The following is a 25,497-nucleotide window of genomic DNA, read 5'->3' as shown; positions in this document are numbered from 1 at the left end:
CTTGTTGTTCCTGACACGTGCACGGACCCAATCCATCGCTCATCGTCTGGAATCCACCTCCAACCAAATCGAATGTCTAGCCTGCAGGGCTACGTCGACCACCGCGTCCTCCTCATTCTTCAAGATGGGCGTGCAATCGTAGTGAGTTCATCTCCCTCCATAAATCATAAAATGAACACACTCACCAACCGTTGATCACATGCAGGGCGTATTGGCAGGCTTCGACCAAAAATCAAACGTCGTCCTCTCCGACTCGAAAGAACGCGTGTATAGCATGGACGAAGGCGTAGAGGAGATCCCACTCGGTCTTTACCTTGTCAAGGGCGACATGATGTCCGTCTCTCCTTCTCTTTGCTTTTCCTTTGTTGATATTTACTCGATGCAGCGTGCTCATAGGCGAGATAGACGACGCGCTCGACCAGTCCGTCGATCTGGGAACGATACGCGCGGATCCGATACCTCCCATCCGATATTAATCGCAGCTTGATCGTGCACGCGACAACAAACTTGAACCACACCTCGGGTGGTGGTTGGGCGAGGAAGGACGTAGAAGCGAAAGTGGAGGATGAGGATGTCATGAGACCAGTTATCATCCATCCATCCATCCATCCACAACGACTCCATTGAAACCTCCCTACTTTCATTCTAGATCGTAGGCACGAAAGTAATGTATGTTCATAATTTCAATTTTTTTTTGACCATCGTACTTGAGTTTCCTTCCTCTAGACTATATGCGACTCCTTGAGCACCGATGGGGAAATGGGATACTGACTGTTCACGATCGCCATGACCACCCTGCCAATCGTCAATTCGGGGATAACATCCTTTGTGAATGTTACTTCCCGCCGCCCAGGCGAGTTTGGCGACAATCCCTTCATGCACTGAACTCGAATCACTTTTCGAGAAGGAGTATTTATGCCTGATGTCCGCTTTCTACTACAAAGGGATCAGCCATGCTGACCTTGAGTTCACAGCTACCCATCTCGTTCCTTTCACCTCTTTCGCCCCCCACGCAGAACGGAAGCATCACCCTCAAAAGAATAAATCTACCATATCCCTATGGAACCTCTATCAGAAATCAGGCAACGCTCACGAACGTTGCTGCATCCTCCAACTTCCTTCATTCTCTTGATGTCCGCAGCAACTTCACCTCGATCTTTTTATCCTTCTCCCGGTCACCTCGACTCACGAGGGCGACGAACACTCGCGGGTCACTCTCGAGTCTTGAAATAGCTCTTCCAATTTAAAATCAGGTCGTACCACCGTCTTGTGATCCTCCAGCTTGGTCTGCATCCACCGCATGACCAGACACCTGCTCATGCGAAAAATGATCTCCTCGGAGTATAATGATCGTCATCGTGACGCAACACCGGAGCAGAGAAAGGCTAGTTGGGGTTGCTTTTACAATCCAATGATCTCGGATCACCTTTTTTTTTTTAAAAAAAAAAAGGATCTCCCTTCTGGAACGCCGTCCTCCGCTACGAATTCCCTCGGAATTAGGGTGGGTGTATGGACTGAAGGAAACGCTTGACTCGGAGCCGCATTGATGGAATTACGACTTTTTTTTGTTGTTCCTAGGTACTTTGCTGATTTCTGGAAGAAGTGGGGCTGAAGCTCGAGCTTTGAAGGTTCATGATGGGTTGTAATCGATCCCAGTCGCTGCCCCGCCTTCAATGTTCACTACGAACCTACCTCCTACCCCTCCATCCCCCCGTTGTCAGATGCATCCCAGCCTGGCATTTACCGTCTCCTATCCGCCAAAGTGCAAAAATAACCCCCACACACTTTCACAAGCTATCTGCCGGCACCCGAGGTAGCTCTTTCCAACCAAGATCAGCAAGTGATACGCGGACTGGTCAAATAACGACGGCGCTCCGTGGAGCTGGTGAGGGCAGCCACCGCATGGCAGCCTGTTCATGCGAATGGCCTCGTTCAACTCTTACCTTGGCGATGATCCCGAGTGTTTATATGACCGAGGATGGTTATTTTGTAGGCTTGGGCTGCTTGTCATTCCGATAAAGCGGGTGACATGAGCTTGACGAACCAACGTGAAACAAAACTTGCTAGGTACCTGCCGCAAGGACTCAACAGACGTTTTACGAGGCTGCTCACCATTCCGGTAAAGCGGGCGGTATGAGCTTGACAACCCAGCGTGAATCAAAACTTGCTAGGCGCCTGCTGTCAAGGTGGCCCAACAGACATTTTACGACGACGTGGTTTGACGACCAACCAAAGTTAATGTCTCACCAGCCGCACCGATCCTTTCACGGAAGAACTTGACGTGGTTGAGCCGTCTCAGAGAGATCTTCCCTAGGCCTGTGGATCGTCGTTCCCTTCCGAAAAATCCTGCTCGCCGTCTTTGGGTATATCGATCAGCAACCCTCGTTCTGTGGCTACTTTCCCCGATCTTGCATTGTTTTAACCCGACGTCCACGTTCGACTCAAGCGAGAAATAAGGCTCAGACCTTCACGTGTGAGCCACCACACCCCGAGGTCAGATTGCTGTTTGGCGGGCTCGTAAAACGTAAACGGCGCCCGGTGGAGGCATTCACCACATGACTCCCCTCTCACGCGAATGATCTTTCTTATCCAACCCCTTGGATAATCTCCCTGGCCACGGTTTCGAATGTGTATATGAACGAGAATAACTGTTCTCATACAGCGACAATGGAGCAGTAGGCTTGTTGCAGTGTTGCTCGTGCTGGCCACTGCGAGCGGTTACAAGGAACGTTACAATCCAGCATCAATTATAATCTTGCAGGATGATTCTGGAGAAAGATGACCCGACAGTCGTTTCATGATGACGTGCATCCATGTGGCACTTCTACTGGCGAGGTTGTATCCATCTTCAATGTTTGATTTTCAACGTTTGATGAGATTGATTGTTTCAAGATCGACTCTCGCGGTGTCAACGAAAAATAACTCGAGTACATCACTCTGCTCTAAATTTATACAGAGCATATCTCAATACTTTGACTTGTTACAATTACACCTTGAGATACTCCGTCCACCATTCTTCGAACAACGACAATCCAAGGCCACCCTCGACTCCAAGATCCTCCGTTTCCCGAGTGTAGAGATGGCAATCCCGTGGTCGCGTCGTTGCGTCCGCACCTGAAGGTGCCTCCGCGTTCGGTATGATATGATCGTGAGGACGGCCCAAGATCTTCGCGAACGTGAGACAGATCTCGTACTTGGTGAAAGGCTCGTCGCTGGAATAGTGCAAAATCGGTGGGATTGGGGATTTGAGTGCTGAAACAGATGTAGATAAATTATTGTGAAAGAAGTGCAAGGTCTACTTGAAGCATTCACCAGTAAGCCGTACGAGGAAGTTGGCAATGTCAATCGTATTGGTCGGGTAGCGGGTAGCATAATGATCCATATTGTACTTTTTACCGGAGCGGTCTTGAACGACGTCTAGCAAGATGTTTATTGCGCTATCTGAGTTCTTGGGCGCGGGGCCATAGCTATGTGACGTTAGTATCGATGATGCTTCACTTCATTTCATTTTGCGACACGCACAGAACTGGGACCCGCAAAACGATGACCTTGGCACTATCAACTGTCAAAACGGAAACCTCGCCGTCCCTCTTTGTTCGGCCGTAGAGTTGAAGAGGATTGGTAGGAGAAGAAGGTGTATACGGCGGAGATGTTCCGTCGAAGACATAATCTGAAATGAGCTAGCTCACAGACAGTGTGGGTAATGATAGGTTACGCATGCTACCCACCTGTAGAGATATATACAAGTTTGAATTTCAATGATTTGGAAAGGGAGGCGAGATACGCCGGAACGTCAGCGTTTAGCTACATTCAGAAAGTTAGTTTGTAGAGTATCGGACTCGCAGGAAAATGACAACAGACGCGCTGCGCACTCTCAGGATCCTGTGCGTACATACGTACATTGTGAGGATGCTGTCGCATTGGATTAGATTCTGGAGTACGCACCTTCTCAGCTACATCAGGTCTTCTCTCTGCAGCACAATGTATTACCCCTGCAAATCATATTGCGCTTCAGCTGGCTCGTGAGTCTCGAGAAAAGATGAGCTTACAATCGGGTTTAAACTGACTGAAAACCTTCTCAACGTCCTCTTTTCTGGTGAGGTCTAGTTGCTCAAGTCCTTCCCTTGCTCGTGAGTACGATAAGCCGAGAACATCAACACCAGTGGTCTTGAAAGCATTGTGAACTGCGGAACCAAGCACGCCTGATGCTCCTAAAACGATAGTCGTTACAATTAGATGGATAGGTCATCGATTGGAGGATTCTTGCCTGTGACGATGACCCTCATACTGCAAAGATTGCGTGGGAAATCTAATCTAATCAGCTCAAGGATAACACGACGTGACCAAGCGTGACCATCACGAGTCCGTCATTTCACCATCTTGAGGTCGTCTTGCAAAAAGTAGAATATCTCGCTGGCTTCCTTTTCTGCAATGATCTTCTGTTGCAGACCCTCTCATCAATGGCTTCTTCAAAAAATTTCAGTCAGGACCTCTTCGAAACAACCTTTCGGCCTCAACCCAGAAGAAGAGTATCGGACCGCAATTATTCATGTTCAAATCTCCTCCAACGGAACGCCACCCATTGATCTTATCTCAGCCTTTGTGGCGTTCCATAAACATGGATGCCCTTGCGTGGCTTCAGGCACTGTCCCCGCTGAGCTCTCCTCTATGCTTCGACCAGGAATTTTTTCTTTGAACCTCCAGTTTGCGCGACACAGATTCTTTAATAAGGTTCTGGCTTTGATAGATCGATATCAATGGTACCCTTACTGGTGCTAAATTTCACCCTGCTTCTACACATTTACTCTCTATTGGACCGGGAAATTTTGGCCGAAATGTCGCGACCCTCGACCTATGTGACCCATGTATCATTGCACATAAGGAGGTCATTTGTTACTTGCGGGCGGCATGCATGTTTTTCCTCGTAGATGGAAGTGGTTCTCGAGACCCTCTGTTAGGAAACATGAATGAACCTGAGAACCATGAAGGTGTGTGCACATATATTCATCTTTTCGTCCAAGCACATTAACCAATTCTAGGAATCATTCAAGTCCGAGAAGCATCGGTTCACAGAAACGTTGCAAGGACTTTTTCGAGGGGTTTATTTGAATAGGGTGACCAATACCGTAACGTAAATTCTTATCCATCATCGACACGACGACCAAAGAACAGAGTCTTGGGTAGTTTTAGAGCAGTTGCGGTTCTATGGGGAAAAACCTAAAATCCGTGGGGTCCTTCATCTCAAAAACAAAGTTCCAGTCCTCGTTCGTTGGTCACATTTTGGTCATGACGCCTTCACCCGTATTCTGCAATCAGAAAATAACGGGATATGCGCATATAGCCTTGCCGAGAAAACTTTCCCTCATCATTGATGCCTGGCCATTATTGGCTTTAGTATGATGTTCTTTCTATCAATGGAGGAATCATCAAGGATTCATAGCCTATCTATGTGATCTGTGGGTAACGAGCGTAGGTCAGCTGCCTTCAGTTTTCTTTCGCATATGTATGTCAGTCGGAAGTGAATTCATCCGGTTTGTCTGAAACAGGGAAATAGTGACGAGATGTAGTCCTTCGAGTCGAGCAGAATTGCCTCCCTGCACGACAAGAGCCTTGACGTTGCGCCCTTGAGTTGTTATGATACACAGCTTGGTATCCACATGTCACGTCCGGGGAATTTCGAAAAGCAAGCCTAATGGCTTCCGCGCCGTCATCCTGCTCATCCATGATCGACTCCTTATGATCAATCCTAGTTGATGCTTTGCATCATCTTCAGGATGGGAACGAAAATCACAAGATATCAGCTGCTTCACGAATCACAACAGCTCAGCCTGACGCACCAGCGTCAAAATGGCGGCAATTTGGACAAGTAACCAGGCAGCTTCTGTGGAATCTTCTGGTTCATATCAAGTTGACGGATGCGTGAGATTTCAGAAGTTTGATTTGCAGCTTTGCTTATTTGAAGAAGTGACGGTTCAGGCCTCAGGGTTTGATAACTAGCAAATTCATTCAATCGGTCCCAAAGGGGGCGATCACTGGCCATCACCATTTCTGAATGCCGCGAATATGCTTTCCGGGGATGAATCACATTGGCCCTCTAACGCTTGTTTTGGCGATGGGCCGAATGCAAATCCTCTTTTGTCCCTGGTACCCACCCGCTTCGCATGCTAGAAACTTCGTGTGGGTATATCTTGCCCGCAATGCAATACTCATGTCATCCTCTCTCCCACCTTGACTCCACCCAACAAAATACGATGCGACGACGCGCTCAGTCAAATTCGTCAGGACCACGACCTCCTTCAAGCTTCACGCCAGTGTCCATATATTCCCATGTTTCGACTTACCGGTGAGTTTTATAAATCGCCTTTTCCAAAAACCGCGCCTAACCTTTGGCAGTTCTTTACTGCTTGAGCTTCAACTTTATAGTCCCTCACTGAAAGTCAATGAAGCCTCCCGGGGGCCCTTGGCAGTTTTCAGCGATCACGATCAAGTCGGAGGCAAAGTTATCCTAGACTCCCGTTCTTATCATACAGGGCAGTTAACGATCTCAGTATGTTTTATTCCCTTTGCTTGATGAGTGTAACTTGCTGACCTTCATCGGAGATTGAAGGAGTGTTTATGTATGATCCTCACCAATCTGGTTCCGCCGAAACGACGAACTACTCCGAACTCCAAAAGCACATATTTTTCAATTGTTCAACTTGCATAGCTGTTTCTCCGACTGCAGAGTCAAGTAGTCCTCGTACAACATTTCGTGATGCTTTCATCAGACGGCGACCCAGCGCCTCTCATATCAATGTATCTACGTTGAGCGAGAGGTCTTACCCCTTCACATTCAATCTCCCTCAGTCACATCGACCCGGCGAAGAGATTCCACCGTCATTTACATCAAAGTTCGAGGCGAATTCCCTGTCGAAATCGTGTGGGGTCGAATATAAGGTTGTCGCCTCATGGGAGCCGAGTGACGCATTTGAAAGCCCATCATAGTAAGTGCCGCAATCCCCCATCCCACCTCTCCCTAATTTTTTTTAGTCTGGAAGTACCTATTCTTTTGCAACCAGATACAGATTTCCAGTCTATGGACGCCACGAGAATAAGCCCTGACTCGTGGTTGGAAATGCCGCTTAAATCTGAGCGGCGTATGCCAGTTCGATGTGCGGTCAGTCTGTGCCGCCCTCTACGAATGTTCTCGTATATCTAAAGTTTCTATCATTACAGGTCACTTTGCCTACCTTCGTCACGTTTTCTCGTGGCTCATCAATTCCATATTTTGTGGTTTTCACGACCGTCCCTCGATCACCTGCGTTGGCAAGGGAAGTTGCATCTGACGCCACAATATCTGTATCACTTATACGGCAGATCACTATTCACGAGCCCACAACCACATTTCCCCCAACGCCCCCTCCGACGCCACCAAGCGACGAGTTTGAAATAAATCGTGGCAGCGCCGGGCTCTTGAAACGCGTCGGAAAATCGGCACAGTCGCGGCTAACTCGCGTGAGACGGGGCTCTGATGCACCGTTAGACAGGCACGACAAGCCTTTGCCTCAACTACCCTTCGCAAAATCATTCTTTGAGACCCGCACAATACACAGCGACATCTGCATTGGCTTTCCCAAACGCCCCCGACAGCAAACCGGTTTAAATAACCACCCTTCATTGGAGGCAGTTTCTTCATTGCCTGACGGGCTTCATAAAGCAAAGATACCTCTTGATAAAGAGATGCTTCCTTGTGTGGATTGGTCAGGGATCTCCGTAAAGGTATGTTTCACAGACTTAGCCTTTGTCTGTAGTTGACAATCATCCTTAGTACTACTTGGACATATCGGTGCTTATCGGTCAAGACGATCTTCGTGCCCGTGTGCCAATACGGATATTTTAGACAGACCTGCGTTTTTACCGCTGCCCAACCCAATGGTGAATATGCTGGTCCGTATCCACCGCATGGATCGTCATTACTGCACACCTTATCGCATTTGTTTTCCACTACGCACGCACTGTAATCTAGTCATATATATGCCAATTACTGCCCTTTGCATATATGATTGAACGCTCGAATTTTTTCTCACTATTTGTCCTGGCCAAATATGATGACAAATTTTGCCAAATTAGGCAAAGATGGGTAGGGAACAACGTTCTGAGAATACTTAAGTATACCATCCACAAGCTCTCTCAACGCCTTCTGGCCATGAACAACATTGAAAAAAGCTCTGTCATTCTTAGAATATAATTAAGTGACAAGAATATTTATCCCTGCCTTCATTCATGAGAATCTTTTCCCCAATCCTCTTTAAATTTGCCCAGACCTCATTCAGGTAGATACTGGGTTGCTAGCTCTGCAAGACTGTCAAGAAATAGGAGATATTTGTATTCTCAGCCTCCTGGGGTATTTATTATAAAAATTGTAAAGGGATGCTTAGGGATCAGTAGATTGACCATAAGTATAGCTACTCAAGCTACTGCTAATGTACCAGATCAATAGCCTAAAAACTCATCAAGCTTTGTGTAAGAATACCCATAACCCTGAGGCCACTTCACCACGTCGTCTCTCAGATCTTTGCAGAGGGCGAGAGCCAGAGACGGACGAGACCTTCGTCTGTCGGCTTAATTTGGCAACATTTGTCATCATATTTGGCCAGGACAAATAGTGAGAAAAAATACAAACGTTCAATCATATATGTACATAAATATCGTTGAATAAGTGGCTGGGCGGTTGACAAGAGTAAGTGGGAGCTGCGGGCTGGATTCTTCACTAATTATGGATCATTGTACGGGAGTTCAACTTACCCAACAAAGCCCCGTGCTTCGTTGCGGCATTATCTACTTCATAGTCGAGAGGATTTGATCTAACTCTCTTTCGATCATTGAATTAGGACACTTTCTTCTCAGCTGCCTAAATTTCGAGTGATCAGCCTAGCCCACGGTTCACAAAACAAGGAAAAGATCACGCACTCTAACTTAGCTTTATCACCTCTGTCTTTACACTCCTTGCCGGCAAGGCGCCACTCTCCACACTCGACATATAGATCAGCCCGTTTTGGTGAATCGCAGCGCGCAACATAGGCGACGGCTTCTTTCGGAAGACCTTTTTCAACTAGATGGCGGACAAAAGGCTCATAACCAATTGGACTGCGCTTAGATTTGGAAAAAGTTTCGAGCTCTCCAAAAGCTTTGACTTCTGTAAGTGCTTTGAGTTTGATATGCCAAAAGCTGGAGGTGGGATAGTCAGAATACAAGTGAGGCCAGGGCGATGTGAAGGCTTACCGCTTATCGGGTACCTTGAAATCAGACTTCATCTTATCAGCCCGTTTCGCCATGTTGTTAACCAGGCAAAGTCGTATCGATTCATTGACACTTGTCCCAAAAAAGGTGATCTTCCCATCAGTCTCGATATCGAGTTGTTGTTGGGTGGTAAGCAACCGGACGCTCTCTTCCATCATCTAATCGAATTAGTGGTTATTGCTTGGATCACCGTAACGTTCATATCCTTACTTTCGCTTCGAAAGTGCGGTCCTTGTCCTCTGAAAAGAATTTCTGAGCTGCCTTCACGGAGCTAATCTTCGACGCAGGATTCTATGGAAATGGATCAAGACGCTTGCAAACGGAAATATAAAACTAACTAACGTTCATCTTAGATGCTTCCTCTAGAGAAAGAATCGCGCTCTCCACTCTGCGGTCGTCAGAGTAGTAGAAATCTCGCAACATTTCCCTGTTCTGTTCTCGAGCATAAACCTCAAGGAGTTTGCTTGCTGAAGAAAGTCGCTCCCCGCCGTCTTCGATGAGCCGGAAGAAAGAGCCAAGAGGAAGCCTCTTATGGAGATGGAGCAGAACATGATACACTAAATCAAAGTCAGACAATACCATGTATTAGCACTGAACTTACCCAAGTCAGTATCTCCACTATCAACTGCCTTCAGCAGAGCCAACTTATCCTCCTTCATTGTAAGTAGCAGTGGTACCTGATCAGAAGCTCTCGATTCATGATCAAGGAGCTAGGCTAGATGGTGGGTTGGCGATCAAATTTTAATTTTTTGAGACATACCTTTGTAGCCAATCTACTCCGCCCCACCTCCCATGCTTTCTTTGCAATTTCAGCATAGCTAACCTCCGTTCCCCCCAGCTGCTCAAATTTATCTACGATCAGCTTACAAACTTCATCATCCGCAGTCAATTCGGCATCCCTCCCTACTCCCGTCGAAGTAGGTCTTGACCGCAGAATTTTTGCACAAGCCCAGTGCTTTAAGACAATATCTGGCTTGAGGGAAAGGAAACTCGAGATTCGGAGAGCGAGGAGATGCAGATTTCGAGATGTTAGACGTGAGATCAAATGCGAGGGAGAGGCGTAGTTATGTCTGGAACAAACGAGGTATGAGCAAAGGGTATATGCCCAATATTGGAAGATGAGTTACTCCGAATATGTTAATGGGATACCAACCTCGTAAAATCGTACTGCATTAAGTACTTTTAGGGTTTGACCCATGTTGACAAAATCCGTGGGGTTGTGGAAATCCAAGAAACTACGACCAAACTTAGCAGCCTAATATACGAAGGTCAAGATTGTATGACGAATTTCTATGACCATGTATGTATAGCTCACATTCAGAAGTTTCCGTTGTAACTGAGGCTCCCACTCTTGGCCCGCAGCATCAATACACTCGTCGACAGCTTTCGCCAGATCAGGTCGTATTGAACGAATGCTCTCATCTGCTTTGGGAGAACGAGAAGAGAAGCTCTCCCACGCGTCGTACAAAATCGCAGAAGGAGAGGTAGATCCAGGACGGAAGATAGATGAGGTAGATGCTGAAATAGACGTTCAGTTTCACTCGAGAGACGTCGAAGGCTTACGCACCAGGCACTTTCTGTAGTAGATCACATATATCTGGGCTCATGATGCGAACCCCATCCATTTCTGTGACTGCAAAAGGAGTCCCAGAATAAGCATACCTGGCTTACTATATAAGCATTCAGAAAGCATAGATTGGTCATTGTCACTCACTGGAGTGTATCACCCGAAGGGCCGACCAAAAGAACCAAAAACTTCCACGCAACGGCAATGGCATCATTTCCGCACCATTCAACCTGCAGAACATTGCCTTCTGCCTCAGGAACACTGCTGGCGTCGAACTCCGCTATATTCCTCTGGAAATCACTGGATACAACCCATAACGTTCCCGAAAAGGTTAAGAGCGCAAGAAGCTTGCCATTGGGAGATGGTGAAACATGGGTAAAGGGTCCTCGAGATAGGCGCTGGTCCACGCTTTCCAAATTGTCCACGGTATATATGGTGGATTCCACCGATAAGAGGACTTCAACATGACGGGATACATTTAAGTCTGGCGGTATGATGCACCAGGCGTGCGGAGGTTGAGTGAGTGCTGAAGAACCTGTGAGGAATCGCTGTAAAAGAGTGGTTATGGCTATCACCTGGGTTGGCTAAAGTTAGAGGTCTTCCCCCTTCCCAACCCTTCACTTCCAGCAACGCCAAAGAACTAGTCATGGCCACGAAGCCATTGTCATGTATGCGAGCGTCAATAATTCCTAGTTCGGAAGCTTCGGGGCCAAGGGAGTGCTGCTGGTAGTCTCCTTGCAGGTCGTAGAGTCGATAGATGCCCTCTTCATTCAAGACTGTCAGTGTCTCGTCTCGAGTCCAACCAAACTTGATGATCTTGCCCTGGTCCCACTGTCCAATTTCGTGTCAGTCAACAAAGAGATTTCACAGAAGAGATGTGACCATCCACACTGAATGACAAGAGGCTCTCTCCCGCTGGAGAGTATATCTGAATTTGTGCCTTCGCAGCTGCAGGAGTTAGACGCCCTAAAGCCAGAAGCTTTGTGTTGTCCCTCATAAGCGCTTTCAAACTAGTTTGGGTCACCCGATGACAAAATAATAGAACACGACAGACCTAGAGGTCCACCATATTGACATCCTGCGACGATGTAGTCCCCAAAATCAGGGAGTTTTCCTGGTATGGAGTAGAGCTGCTGCCGTCTGTAGAATGCGTTTCCGTCTTGCATAGCCTGCCATGTCGCTGTCGGATGTTCCGTCATTCGATTCCCTTTGAAGTGGTGAGCGACAGTGAGCAATGAGTGTCGTTCGTGGTCAAGACGCGATGAGGGCGTGTATTACAGGTTACATAATGTAGTACTTCCTCATCAGTACTTTTCCTGTGGATAAGTATAATAATCATAGCATAGACACTACTAGGGTACGTTCGCATTATACGAAAGAGTCATTTCTTATAACTGGGCTTTAAATCCTCAGCGTCCTCGCCGTAATTACTATCAACGTTATAAGGCAATAGCCTTTCACGAGTGACCCTGTATTGATCCATGTTACCAATGTGCTCGTTCTCCAGGCGATCTGAAACGCAATATTAATCAGACTTGTATTTCAGTCTGAAAAAAAAAGAGTACTGACAGAAATTCCACTGCCATCGTCGTATTACCTCAATCAGACCAAGCACGAAGGAGCGCAAGTAGGTATCGGGTCCACGTGTCGGTATATACCACACCCAGGTGAATCGCAGTAGCACGTTAGATATCTGCAAAGCTATTTCAATGAAAATTGTGTTTCAGAGGGAATGTGTCACACAATGGCAATATAATAAAGCTGTTGTGTTCAAGGATTAGGAGCGTCCAGAAGAGAAGAAATGACCACGAACAGATATTTGATTTGAGTATATTAACTCATTTCGGAGAAGAGGGTATGGCGAATGCAATCTCAGTAACGACCAATCCATGAGTAAGTCCTAGATAATTGCATTAGAGCTTTTCGAATGCATGGGGGCGTCGCACACACCCATGTAGCAGAGTAGATGGCAGAGCAAGAGGTGAAAAGACACCAAAGGATGAAAAATATGTCACGATTACTCCCTAAAGATAAGAGCGGTAAAAAAAATGCACGGAATAATAACGAAAAAGGCTGACCGTGATGCCGCCAAAGGAAATAGAACAAATAACTGACTATTCCGGACGCGTATTTCCCTGCCTGTCAACGAAGGTAGTCAGTGAAAAGAACGGCAGCCCATGCAACAATCAACAAACATTGATCAAATGTGTGACCAACCCCGACTCAGCGTACCGCTTAAAGCTTTGAATTACGCGAATGGCAAACGGTAACATCGTCAAGACGAATGACACAGGCCAACGTGGAGATGTGCCGCCGCACTTTCTCCAGTCTATAGAAAAGTCGTTGGCGTAGACGCAGCCAAAAAGATAAAAATTTGAAAGTGTAAAAAGCATGCTGCAAAATTGGTCCCTGTAGTGAAGGCAGTCAGCATTTTGAAACGCATAAATCTGTCAACGGTTCTCACCCCATCCAGAAATCGGTGAACTTGTCGGTACGAAAGGAATGGGTAAATTTGAAAAATCCAAAAAGATAAGAAATTCACCTCTACATGCCGCGTTCCTGACAAAAAGAGCTTGGACACGTTCCGAACAAGCCAATATCTTGACGATCGGAAAAAAAGCGGGAATGGTTGGAGAACAACGAGGGCTGCAAAGCCAATCCAAACCAGTGGCCATATCGTTGGCGACACGATTGGAAAGCCGATCCTGGCAAAGGATAACCAAAAGGCATAACATAGTGCTGCCAATAGAATGCTAGGAATCTTCAGGCACAAGGTTAATAATGAGTTTGAGTGGGTAGTGAGAGACAGACCTCGAAATATTCCCTGAAGTCCAAACGGTTCATTACGTCCAACTCTAGAGAAGATGAGTCAGAAATGATTAATTTGACCGTCAAGAGACCTTACCAAAGATGAAAACGTAATTGATTCTTGAGCGAGACCAGACCAAAAGATTGAGTCCTACCAGCAGGACGAATATCATGGGCACGAGAATTATGCCATACAGGAAAAGAAGGGCATCCCAGGCTGGAATATCACGCCGGGTCTGCTCTTGAAACGCTAAAGTGACCATTGTTTAACATGAAGGTGTAACAAAACAAGGTTACCGACAATGAAAGAGCCCCGAAGCAAGGGCGGGGACGGCAAGTCCCAGAAAAATGCCTGATCGAAAGGTATTGAAGTGATGGCTCTTGACGCGCGTGCCCCCTCTTAGACGCATTGTCGCTCTCTTCTTGTCACCTTGAGCTGAAAAAAAACGTCATTACTCAAAAGGTCAAAGACCCTAAAGAAACGTACCGAAGGAGATCGCAAAGAGGTCTTCCATCTCCTTCAACATGTATGTTACAGCCTTGTCGGAAGCAAATGCACTCTTGTCCACCTGGCAATCGGAGCATTCAGAATATATCGCACTTTCTATATCCAAGGAGGGACCTTTTCCGTCATGTACTGGTTCTGAACCGGGATCTTTTCCAAGATGAGATAGAGATTTGCAGTGACAAATCGAAAAGCATACTTTGGTCACCTTCTCAAATTTCTTCAAGGCCTTTCGGAAACCGGTGATATTGAGGACCTTGAGAGCGACTAAGCAAAAGAGGACGGATGGGCCAAGGGATACATACCCGGTAGTTGTGTAATACTTCCAAACCGCTAAAATAATGGTCAGAAAATCGCTTGTACGAGTTGAAGAATGAGAAGAGAAAGAAGTTGAAACAGATGGCAGCAAGGTCAGAGATCGAACGTCCGGTTGGAAGGAAGCAAAATATATCGGACCTCACCGATAGTGCTCCAGGACGGCCTTCTTGAGCTTTCTCTTGGCGTATAGGTAGTTGTCGGGGTCCGGTGAAAGTGCAAAACCCCCAGCGGAATTTACCTTGTCTTGTTGGTTTCCTTCATCGGTATCATCATCTCTAGGCTGCTGTTTGGACCTCTCCGACACGATCTTTCCCGGATGATTGACCTTGATCTTCCATGTAGCTGCTAGGTTGTGTGCCCAAGGGATTTTATTGTTCGCCTCCTGGGCGTTGAAAGAGTCAGGGACAGAAACAAGTTACAGTTCTCCATGGATAACCTACCAGAAAGAGCCTTCGATGATCGTCCAACTCGCGAAGTTGCGCCTTCAACATTTCACCCCTGTCCATCATGGCCTCTTCGCGCGATACATAGAAGGCTTCCACTTTGTCCAGCTGGGAATCAAGCATAGCAAAAAATAGCGTTTCCTGTGAAGACAATTGTGGGAGAAGGTCGTGCAGAGGTAAAGCGGGTGAGGGGTTCGAAAGCCGTGCCACACCTAGTGACTAAGATCAAAATGCGGTTAACTGGGAGCTCTCTTGGACATACGTGTACCAAATATGCTCTTGTGTCGTATTTTAGAACTTATATTTGAGAGCGATTGGGTTATAGATGCCCTGCGACTTGTGTTCCAAACTTTTTGACTCGGTATCTCGGTAGAGGTTTCTGGTTGACCCTCTGGCTCTGTCGTGGTAGATCCTACATCGGAATCCCGAGATTCGGGGGGAACGATGGAAGGGAGAGGGTATATTGAAGCATGGTTCCAATAAGAGTCTGACGGGGGTATCTCATCCGCTTCTTCTGCAAGCGAATCAAAGCCTTGCTGGGCCTCACGGATTGCAGTGATGCGTTTTTTTAGCCCTCTATAATCACTAGATAGGGGATATCAGGAGGGTGCGCTTCAATCCTTGACGAAAGACAAACATATAGGCCTTTTTCCACTCCGGGATCTGCCTCGTTGTTGAATTGCTGTAGCAAAAGATGAGAAGTCACGAGAACGCACCTGAGTATCGCGCAAGTATCTGTTTGACAAAACGATATGTGAATACAGGTCGGGCAGAAAGGGTTACAGCAACGAACTGAGCAAACTTCATGACGATAATGACGGTGAGGAACGGGCACCTAAGGAGGTGAAAGAGCCAAAGACGTTTATTTAAGTACTTAGGAAGCAATCATGAATGCCGGGGATTATTTTTTTGACAAGTCCTGAAGTGACTTCTGTGGCCCTCTCCGAGTCCTCCCTGGCCTCACCTTTGCCAGGTGTTGCTTGCTCAGGCCTCAGGGTTTGGGGATGGCGATCCGAGAAAACGCCAAGAATACACCAATTTGTTCGGTGCACTGCGGGGTTCGGAAAAATGTGACACGGCCACTTTTATCGACTGGACTTTCTGATCGCGCCGTCACACTCAACAACGGTATCAACGCGCGCCTCTGGAAATCCCCACAACCCGCACCGAAATAAGTACGGGGTTCCGTACCAGAGGCCCCGCGATCTCAAAGAAAGGTGATTGGTTGGGAGTGTGGAGCAACCAATCAAATCGTTTCTGGGCATCGCCGGTGTAATTGCACAAAAGTTACATATCAACTTTCAAGGTGAGTTTCTCTTATCGATATTCATGGGCATAGCTAATTTTTTATGTCTATGTACGAGTGGGAGCGAAAGCCATCCCACAGAAACACGAGTGAGTGTCAGCATGGGGAGGGATTCACTAACCGAAGAATACAGAAGTATATAAAAAGAAGACTTTGCCTCAATTATTGAGCACACGACCAGCACACGACAAAAAAAATGGAGATTTCCCATCTGGGCGAATGGCGCTCGATCATAAATCATTGCCACCCCCACTGACCTTCTCAAGTTCTCTATGAATCAATGATCATCATCAGGACTTGCCCCGGGCCTTATAGTATAACCCGTGAAACATTTGCCTTTATATAAAAGTAAGGACCTATGATCTCTCAACCAAATGGGAATACGATAAAAACCGGTTATCTAGAATTTTTTTCCTTGGGATAAAGTACATAAGAATTTTAGGTATGTCGTTTATCTTCCCTAGTCGACTGCGGAGCCGTGGGGCTTAAAATATACAGGCGTCAGCCCTTGTCTTCCAAAAGTCCTGTCGTTTTTATGACGGTCGATAATAGGGCAACACATCACCGACTTCAAGTTGGCACTAACTTGCAAATTATCTCTCTCCCTCAAAATTACACCATTTTGTTTGTTGCCTCTTAGAAGAAGAAAAAAACGATCTCAAGGCCAAGGTCCCTGAACGAAGCCCAACAATCCTCCGCAGAAGTCCATGGCGGCCGAAGATCCACGTTTCAAGCGAGCGAATATTTGAGCTGTTTTCCAAGTCGTGATCCGCAGAACGCACCTCAGATGGTTCACGGGCAGGCCCATTGTCATCTCTTTCCCAAATGTGTGCATCAGGGCACAAGAGTAAGCTGCAAATACACCGATAAATTCTGACCGGGCAAATCAAATTCCGGTAAGAGTATGCCTCGGGAAACGATACCTCCTTCTCATCTACAACGGAACGGGCACAATCCATGCCATCGTAAAAGTCCGGTCGTCACAGGAAAGTAACTGTTTCAATAAGCACTACGTGAACAGCTCCGAAACTTCCCCAGCCGTGCGTTCTTGTTTGCAACTTACAGTGCCGAGCGCGTATTCATTGAGATGCTATGCGCAACAGGTAGTAAACGAAGATGAACAAACGGTTTACGGTCGGCTTTCGTTATTTTTGTTCATCTCTCCAGCAAGGCACGTAATTGAATCAGAGCATAACAAGGACAACATTTACGGAGAGTTGCTCCAGATCCGCGGCCTCCGCCCGCTCGCGTGACCAGTGGAGTTGCTTTACAGGTCCTCCATTTGCAATTGAGAACAGTCTACTTACGGTTCTGAATATCAGATATATTTGAAGCTTTTCAGCAAAACTATCAACGACGCTCAAGAATGCGGTAGGTTGCTCAATGCGCACTTTTAATAAGTTTTAAATGAGGCTTTGCCTTTGTTTGGTGCTTTTTCGCGCCTAACGAAGGGAATTTCGAAATGGCAACAGGGCCGTCCGATCGTCGTTCCTCATATTTCTTGACGAAACAAAAGAGCGGAACTAGAGCCAGGAAACCCTGATATATTTCCGTAGGGGATCACTGCAGCGAAGGGTACAAACTGGACGTCGGCTGACTCTAGCACCTGATACGTCGATCAATGCATGCAAAAATCCGCAGACGGATAAAGAAAATCTGGAATATCAAAGTCATTTCGCGATCCACGGAAAGGTCCTAAAGTAACCGTTCTTCTGTATCAAGGGCAATAACAACCGTTCTTTTTGTTGGGAACTTGTGCAGGTATTCTTGATGAGGGTGATGAGGAATGGAACACTCCGATTTGATGTTCTAAAATCATAGAGGTTTGACGATCTGTTCCTCGTCCATGACGTCGATAAGTTTGCCTTGAGCCTTCAGCTTCACTTCGCGTCTTCAAAAAGTCCCTGAATCCACTCGAGTCGGCAAACGACGACGGCAGCATTACGGCAATTTGTGATATTGCGCTTGACGACCGACTTATTAACGGGGTGGCGGGATGAGTGAACACTGAAAACTTCTTGGGTTCATAAACGCAAATAACTCCCAGACGACGACCGCCACGTTACAGAGGGTTATGATATTGCATTCTTCTCCCGTCTATAGTTCGTATTCTCGGGATGGAATCACTTGCTATGTTTTAGACCTCAGGGCCAGGACACGATGGAATTTTGACAGAAGCCAAGACTTCCTTCCTCGAGAATGGGAAAAAAATCTTACATTCATTCGAGTGGGAAAAACAAACGACTCCCAGACGACGACAGCCACGACACGGCGATTTGTGGTGTTGCGCTCTACGACCGTTCTCTTTTGGAATTCACGCGATGGCGGGGTCGTCAACTGGTTGTTCGACCCTAGAAGCCTGCTTCACAGCGTCCGCCATTTCTCCGAGTGTCTCAAAACGCAAAATCCAACATTGCATTTCCTCAGAATCCCTGGGAAGCTCATTGCAAGTCACCGCGCTCTGTCTATCAATCCACACGCTCTGCATCCCTAGGCGACGGGCCGCAACATGATCATGCTGCAAGCTCTGCGCGACGGACAGAACAAAGGGACGTACGTCCTCTTGGCCAAGATCTCCAAATAAAGCAGGATTTGAACGAATATACTCCAATGCAGCGTTGAACCCCCCTAGGTCCGGTTTATAACACCCGGTATCCTGCGCAGTGAGAATGAGAGTAAAGGGAGATTGAGATCCCATGGTGGCTTGGGGATGCCAGAACTTATGTGGCTTGTCGTCGGGGTAGGTGTACAGCGCTATGTCGGGGTTGGAGCCGATGCCTTCGGAGAGAAGGGCATGCGTGTGTCGGAAAGAGGTGCGGTCGACGTTGGAAAGGACAACAAGCTTGAAATGTTCAGCGAGGACGCGAAGGGCGGCATGGGCCAAATAACGTCGATGCGCCATTGCTAAGTTCACGTCGATGTATTGAGCTCCATTCACGGTATATGTATCAATTTCTTGCCCACTTAACGCTTTGAGCCTTTCTTCAAGGACTTCGTGTGCCAAGGCTTGGCAAGGAGCTGGGAATATAACATGTCGGGGTATTGTGCTTGAAGGTCACCCTCGACCGATATGAAAGTTGTCAAGGCCTCTTTGCGAGACCAGTGCCTCGATGCTGGAAATTGTGAAAGAAGGGGCTGGAGCGCGTCGTATAGACCCGATTCCCAATCCTACAATCGATTAGGCGTAAAAAATTTGATAGCCGAGACTGCACACGTACCACAAGGGTGCCATAGACGTCGAAAATCAAAACTTTGTGGTCTGTTAGCTTTGAAATGGTGCTTGACATGACTGGAAGGATTGTGCGGAAGTCGTAGATGAACAGAAATAGCAATCAAAGCAACATCGTCACGGTGATCAATTTGATCAAAGGCTCAGAGGCTGACAACCACAGAAAAAACCTCGGTGCCCAAACCCTCAGTTCGAGGAAGATGATACTAGCTTACATGCTCACAGAATATGAAGACATACTACGTGAGGAAATTAACGTCAGGCATCAATCGATCATTGTCCAAGAAAACCCATGCCATTGAGGTATCATGGAAGAAAACAACCCAAACCTGCCCAGCTCCAACGACAAATCCTATAGGACGTTCGCCCGGGCGTGATTTGACAACATGTGTCCTTTTCAAGCTTCTACAACCAAGGGACCAGCGACCGTTCATGATACTGAGGTTGACCTCGAGTGAGCGGGAGCATTCTGACTCCGTGATAGGTGAGAAGAGTGACAACACCTATTGGTTGGCAGTTTTATCTTTCGTACGCTCCATAGCTGTCGTCATCATCATCCAGGTCAACAGAAGAATTATCTTTCAAGTTGAGGGACATACGGTTATAGTGGAGGAGTTTTTCGATCAAATCAACATGAGTGAGGACCATTCGCCGACAGCAGTATCTTTTTAGTTGTAGTTCGTCCAGCGCGTCACTGCGTGTGTATAAGCGTCGGCTTCTTGTCCATTAAAGTGGGATCTTACCCTTCGCTCACATCTTTCGCGAGGAGCTCCAGATATGCACTCCACTTGTCACCAATGACTTTTCCGCAAGAAAAACACCTTACTGGGATGATCTATGTGGTAGAGAAAGTCAGGCCAAACTTGAAGAGAGGATAAAGAGTGGACTTACCATCGTGAAGGTTGGTGGAGAAAGAATACTTGATTAGTCAGCGGTTGAACATCTCTTGTTGAGCTCTTCTGGAGCTCTTATGGTGGTCCCATTGCTGTTCTCGCTCAGTACTCACTCATAATTCGCGTTCCCTCGTAATTAACTCTGCCACAAAGTCAAGTACTTTTTCCCTCGTCGTCCCATGTTCCTGTATGATGACCATCTTCTTTGTGTTGTACTTCTTAGACTGGACGTCGAAACTATGTTTTATGTGTCTTCCCGTCTTTTGTCTCTTGTTCTGCACAAGGTATAGCAAGACTAGGAGTTGGAAGTGATCATGTCAACTTGGATACCCTGATGAACCATTTCACATTGTCTATCCATGGCCAAGTTGTATCCAAGCGTTGACAACGGTTTGGGTAGAAGAATACGACGAAGATACGACATAGGGCAGGTCCACGGTACATTCGGAAAACAGTTCCTCAGGCTACTTCGATAAATCGGAAGGCGCTGCCCCTTGACGCTCTTGATAGCCTTGAGCAATGAGATCAAGAATCTTTCCTAGAACACTGGGCATAAATCCATCACTTGGGTAAAGAGCAATCACTTCGGCTTCACTCAGTAAGGTTGGTTGCATGCTCGGACCTTATCAGTTATAAGACTCATGCAGGCAGTGCATAGCACCGACGCGATCTTTCTTCAGGATTCCTCTCCACACTGGCGTTCGACATGCGATTCACCTTGGAAATAAACTGGAATCCGTAATCGGCGACGTAAACATAAAAGACATTGTTTTGGTATACAATGTCGTTCTGGCTGAAGGACCTCTCGATAGCCTTTTCGAAGCTGCTGTGGTTGATGAATAGTCGAATGTTGCTGTTCATGACGTTCTGGGAGAGCTCCATTTCGTCTGCTATGGTTTCGGCTGCTTCCTCGATCGAATTCATGATGTCTTCGCAGTAGAAGTCGATGTCTACGGTTGTGGGTCTGACCTGGTCTGACTCATCAACGCTATTATGTCGAGGAAAACTGGAAGACTCCGATCGTTTCCACTCTTCCAGCTTCTGAGTCGTGAAATGTCTCTGAGATCTCTTCAGTATCTACCACCTACACAATGCCATTTGCGTTACAGCTAACTGCATAATCGTAGACCACATCTGAAATTTCACTTTGCGCCTTTGTCTGTGCGTAAACATCCGTTTTAGGCCATGGCTATGTAAACCATGACGCCGATTCGCGCGCGCTGCCCATTGCTCCAAACACTCCAATCCCGCCCCGCACGTCATAAGGGTGGAGCGGTTGGAACTTGCCAACTTGGAAGGGCGTTCTACCTAATACGGTTGTTTGTACAAATAAAGGCACACAAAGTAAAATTTAGATATGGTCTACGGTTATGCAGTTAGCTGTAATGAGGGAAACTATATCATGCTGTGATACGGAATAGGAGAATACGCGCAGACTCGCTTACATAATCTTGACTTCTTGACGATTATTGTACGTAGCAATCTCTAGACATTAAACCACCATCATCTTGCTACCAAGCTCGCGTGATGAGTCTAAGGTGTCCACTGCTGGTAAGACCAAGGGTGAGCCCCCTTACAATGCTCCCTCCTCCACAGGATACGAGAGCCCTTCCTCTGGGTTAACGAGGGTCTGCCTAGGACTTCTAGGCAACCCTAGGAGACGAGCGCGACCTCAATAGTCGCGTTCTCTCCACTTACTTCTATTCATCGATACTATACTACAACATTCAACTACGGTACTACGAGACTTCACGCGCACGAAGTCCCCGCACGCACTGAGGTTTCACATTGGTGGGGGCACCGCGGACTTCACATCCGATGTTGAAGTCTCGCTCCGGGAGAGCTCGGAGGCTGTTGATCACGTCATAGTAAGTATGACTCATCACTTACGAGTCACATCGTTCCTCCATCCCTCTCCCTCGCCGTACCGTCCACTACCCACTCCTTTCCACTCGTTGCTGAGCGCAGTCCCTCCTGCGTTCGCGCGAGTATGCCCTGGAGCGCTGCCACAGCGTTCACGGTTATTCGACTCACCTTAGTAATTCCGATTATCCGAATTCAGTTAGTCGTCTAGCCCACCGCTAGATCCTTCACCCATCGCCCTCATTCATTCAGTCCACCCCTCTCCCAACCGACTCTACCCGATTTAGCTATGCCACACACACCGGATGAAGGATCTTCCTCGACTTAGTCGGCGAAGTTTTACGATCAGACAGGGCGCCGCCAGTGTATATAAGAAATAGACTAAAGTTTCGTCTCCTTCAGCTACACTACCATGGCTACCCCTTCCTTATCCAACACCGACAACGCCGACCCCTCTGACAAACCAAAAACTACCGGTCGCTCAACCAGAGCTACCTCCAAAAACCTTCAACTCGCGGAAGAGAGCGCTAGAGGTGCTAGCACCCCAGCTGTTCCTTCTGCTAAGGGAAAAACGACAGCTACGTCGCCAATTGCGGAAGAGAGTGCGAAGGGTGCTACTACCCCCGCTGTTCCTCCCGCGAAAGGGAAAGCGACAGTCGCGTCACAAACCAAACCATCTAAGCCAGGGTTGTCTTCACAGAAAGCTCCAGCTCCACTACCCCTTCCTCAGTCGGGTTCCAGCGCGCCGCAAGGCAGCGTTGTGCCGATCAATCCTCCTGGCCGAAACCTAGCGTTTTTGCATGAGACAGGACAAATCCTTTCGGATGCGCCATCGCTCACTTACTTGACGACTATATCAAGCATCTCTACGCTAGGTGCCAAGGATGCAACAGTGCCTACGGAGCATCATCGTATCTTCGAAGGCATCGCTACCTACGAGGAAGTTATGATCTATGACGAGCCCTTGTCGGCATCCCTGGCCCGTTACCATCGTCAGTTCAACTCAGCCATTGACGATGACCCCTTGATCTACTTTGGGGGTGTTGACGGGAGACTTCCCGGGAGATCCTTAGAAGACTCTCAGGGAATTAGAGATCTCCTATGGCGCTGGTACTCGCCTCACATTGACGGCGTTTGGAACAATCTCCCATCGATAATCGACCAGTTCCATAGGATCAATCTTGATCCCGAATATATCAACGACTACACTGTGGACTCGGTGAAGTATTATTCGGTGGCGCCCATGTTCCTCGAAGAAGTGGCCCAGATCTTCTTAGCCATGTATCAAGTACTCGACGCCTTTCAAACCTTCTTGGAGGAGGGCGATCGTCAACCATTCGCATTCGATCCAGAATGGAAGATGCTCAGGATGCTAGCCTGGCATACTAACAAAAAGGACATCTTAATTGGTTACGTAGTCTTACAACGACGATGCGAAGTCTGCAACTCCCACATCAAGGAATATTTCAACGCGATGCGAAAGATGTTCCTGCAAACGGATGAACAAGAGTCCGTCAGCACCATGTACTCCACTCGCCCTTCGATTCGTTCCCAGTTTGGACGAGGGTCTGCGCGTGAAGAAGTCGGAAAACTCCTCCTACGACCGGATTACGATTGTATTCCCGCTGCATACCGAGATGGAGTCACTCCTCTCACGGAAGCAGCTGTAGCTGCTGCCAACAGAAGGAATGAGAAGATTCCCTCAAACTTTTACGAGGCCACTCGAACTCGTATATGGAAAACTCTTCCTACCGATGCTGTCGCTGCTGCGCGTTCTGCCAGCAATGCCAGCTACAAAGTCAGAGCGCTGGATCAAGCGTTCGCTAAATCACCGCAGATGGCTACTCCCCCTGCCAACGCCCAGTCCAATCAAGCGTTTTCTCAATATGCTCCTTCGGTTGTTCCTACCACTCAATATGCGCCATCAGCGGTTCCAACTATCGCTACCCAGAGTGTTAAAGTACCGATGCCGGCTTCCATTTCTGTCATCGCCCATCGTCGTCACGCCATCTCCACCATGCCTGGCATGGGGCGAATTGAGCTGCCAACAAATGATACCGCTGTTACAGCGCTCGTGGCCAACACGAGCGTTGAGCAGCGTCCTCGGCCGGTTGTGAAACCTGCCCAAACAGTATTATTCGCTGGTAGGCAGACCCCCCCTCACTTAGCGACCAAAGCTGCAGAACCGCCTCCTGCCCCTGCGAGCTCCGCGCCTTCTCGTTGGACAAGCTACCAGTTCAAGGATAACCGTCCCATTCCGTCGCCTAGCGATGAGGACTTGAGATCCCCTGGCGATCCTCCTCCAGGAGGTGACCCCCCGGACGATGATGCTGGAGGCAATGGTCCAGGCGGTGGAGGCGGTCCTAATAGCGGTCCCCCTGGAGGCCCTCCTAGTGGTCCTCCTGGAGGAGGCGGGGATCCTCCCCCTAGCAATCCGTCGGGGTGGGTCAGTCAACCGTACTCGCCCTTTCCTTACTCGGATGAGTGGCAGCTTAACCACAAGCTCAACTCATCCGTTGTACCAGCTTGGGACGGACACGGTTCTACTGCCATCGAGTACATCAGCTCCATGTCCTTCCTCGCTCGTATGAGCGACAAAATGAAGGAAGGTGTCGCAGCTATGGCGCCGTATAAATGGTCTGGCCGTGCAAAAAGCTGGTGGGAATGCCTACCCGTAGCGGATCAGATCTATTTCCGTCAAGATTGGGAATACATGATGGTGGGCCTCCGGATTCAGTTCCTTGATTTACGTTGGTCGCGTGAACGGCTCTATGAGTTCGAGGCTATGTTCTTCCGTCAGAAGGGACACACTACAGAAGATCCCATCGACTTCATACAGCGAAGAGTCCGCCATCACATGTTCCTTCATCCCGAAGATCTCGATGGTCCTGGCGCAGTGGACCGTATCTTGCGCAACCAACCTATTGAATGGGAAAAGGATCTTAATGACGTTACTTGTCCGTCCATATTCGCGTTACAGAGCGCGGCTAGTCGTCTCGCTACAAGCCTAATTAATGACTGGCAAAGTAGCGAGATCCGCGCTCGTAACACAGCGGTTGGCCAAGGAGACAAGTCGTCTATCCCAGGCAAGGGGCGTTACGGGCGATCAGCGCACCTCGTCTCGGCGGATACTCCTGCTGAGCCTCCAGCCTTAATTCAGGATGAAGGCAGCGACTCGAGTACGGACGAAGGCGCCGAAGCCTTTGCGGCGACCTTCCGTAAACGTAACGAGAAGAGCGGCACGGCTGGTTCGTCTAAGTGGCCGAAAGGCAAAGTCATGAACGGC

The 25,497-nt window shown here is 47.8% G+C and overlaps 8 protein-coding genes across 8 annotated transcripts; 3 read left to right on the top strand and 5 right to left on the bottom strand.

Annotated features, from left to right (window-relative positions):
* Positions 1 to 72: 72 nt before the first annotated feature.
* On the top strand, positions 73 to 476 carry LACBIDRAFT_297547 (uncharacterized protein; the record flags this gene model as incomplete). Its single annotated transcript, XM_001881215.1, has 3 exons — positions 73 to 141; positions 206 to 333; positions 386 to 476. The coding sequence occupies 3 exons, from the start codon at positions 73 to 75 to the stop codon at positions 474 to 476; spliced, it is 288 nt and encodes a 95-aa protein (XP_001881250.1).
* A 2,510-nt stretch (positions 477 to 2,986) lies between these two features.
* Positions 2,987 to 4,286, bottom strand: LACBIDRAFT_297546 (uncharacterized protein; the record flags this gene model as incomplete). The annotated part of the gene is made up of 8 exons (XM_001881019.1): positions 2,987 to 3,252; positions 3,313 to 3,467; positions 3,523 to 3,670; positions 3,729 to 3,804; positions 3,862 to 3,882; positions 3,946 to 3,992; positions 4,050 to 4,211; positions 4,268 to 4,286. 8 exons carry the CDS (start codon positions 4,284 to 4,286, stop codon positions 2,987 to 2,989), a joined length of 894 nt encoding a protein of 297 aa, XP_001881054.1.
* A 471-nt stretch (positions 4,287 to 4,757) lies between these two features.
* LACBIDRAFT_297545 (uncharacterized protein) lies at positions 4,758 to 5,239 on the top strand (the record flags this gene model as incomplete). Its single annotated transcript, XM_001881214.1, has 2 exons — positions 4,758 to 4,988; positions 5,040 to 5,239. One exon carries the CDS (start codon positions 4,758 to 4,760, stop codon positions 4,926 to 4,928), a length of 171 nt encoding a protein of 56 aa, XP_001881249.1. The 3' UTR covers positions 4,929 to 4,988; positions 5,040 to 5,239.
* Positions 5,240 to 6,251: 1,012 nt separating this feature from the next.
* Positions 6,252 to 7,879, top strand: LACBIDRAFT_297544 (uncharacterized protein; the record flags this gene model as incomplete). The annotated part of the gene is made up of 6 exons (XM_001881213.1): positions 6,252 to 6,343; positions 6,394 to 6,547; positions 6,601 to 6,983; positions 7,030 to 7,156; positions 7,216 to 7,758; positions 7,808 to 7,879. The coding sequence occupies 6 exons, from the start codon at positions 6,252 to 6,254 to the stop codon at positions 7,877 to 7,879; spliced, it is 1,371 nt and encodes a 456-aa protein (XP_001881248.1).
* An 842-nt stretch (positions 7,880 to 8,721) lies between these two features.
* Positions 8,722 to 12,045, bottom strand: LACBIDRAFT_190662 (vacuolar assembling/sorting protein VPS16; the record flags this gene model as incomplete). The annotated part of the gene is made up of 15 exons (XM_001881018.1): positions 8,722 to 8,890; positions 8,950 to 9,207; positions 9,262 to 9,437; positions 9,490 to 9,570; positions 9,622 to 9,836; positions 9,881 to 9,989; positions 10,040 to 10,178; positions 10,209 to 10,349; positions 10,407 to 10,534; positions 10,595 to 10,797; positions 10,847 to 10,941; positions 10,994 to 11,372; positions 11,422 to 11,677; positions 11,736 to 11,848; positions 11,901 to 12,045. 15 exons carry the CDS (start codon positions 12,043 to 12,045, stop codon positions 8,818 to 8,820), a joined length of 2,511 nt encoding a protein of 836 aa, XP_001881053.1. The 3' UTR covers positions 8,722 to 8,817.
* A 6,495-nt stretch (positions 12,046 to 18,540) lies between these two features.
* Positions 18,541 to 19,513, bottom strand: LACBIDRAFT_327188 (uncharacterized protein; the record flags this gene model as incomplete). The annotated part of the gene is made up of 3 exons (XM_001881017.1): positions 18,541 to 19,130; positions 19,196 to 19,394; positions 19,445 to 19,513. The coding sequence occupies 3 exons, from the start codon at positions 19,511 to 19,513 to the stop codon at positions 18,541 to 18,543; spliced, it is 858 nt and encodes a 285-aa protein (XP_001881052.1).
* Positions 19,514 to 19,731: 218 nt separating this feature from the next.
* On the bottom strand, positions 19,732 to 20,353 carry LACBIDRAFT_190666 (uncharacterized protein). The gene is made up of 4 exons (XM_001881016.1): positions 20,347 to 20,353; positions 20,199 to 20,290; positions 20,055 to 20,149; positions 19,732 to 19,996 (listed from the first exon to the last, which is right to left on the bottom strand). Exons 1-4 carry the CDS (start codon positions 20,347 to 20,349, stop codon positions 19,959 to 19,961), a joined length of 228 nt encoding a protein of 75 aa, XP_001881051.1. The 5' UTR covers positions 20,350 to 20,353; the 3' UTR covers positions 19,732 to 19,958.
* Positions 20,354 to 20,812: 459 nt separating this feature from the next.
* Positions 20,813 to 22,258, bottom strand: LACBIDRAFT_327186 (uncharacterized protein; the record flags this gene model as incomplete). Its single annotated transcript, XM_001881015.1, has 7 exons — positions 20,813 to 20,970; positions 21,044 to 21,298; positions 21,437 to 21,656; positions 21,794 to 21,806; positions 21,926 to 21,991; positions 22,125 to 22,199; positions 22,239 to 22,258. 7 exons carry the CDS (start codon positions 22,256 to 22,258, stop codon positions 20,813 to 20,815), a joined length of 807 nt encoding a protein of 268 aa, XP_001881050.1.
* Between the last annotated feature and the right edge of the window lie 3,239 nt (positions 22,259 to 25,497).

The sequence above is a fragment of the Laccaria bicolor genome, genomic scaffold (assembly GCF_000143565.1).
Source record: "Laccaria bicolor S238N-H82 LACBIscaffold_12 genomic scaffold, whole genome shotgun sequence".
NCBI lineage: Eukaryota > Fungi > Basidiomycota > Agaricomycetes > Agaricales > Hydnangiaceae > Laccaria > Laccaria bicolor.
This window is presented reverse-complemented; position numbering and strand designations above follow the sequence as displayed.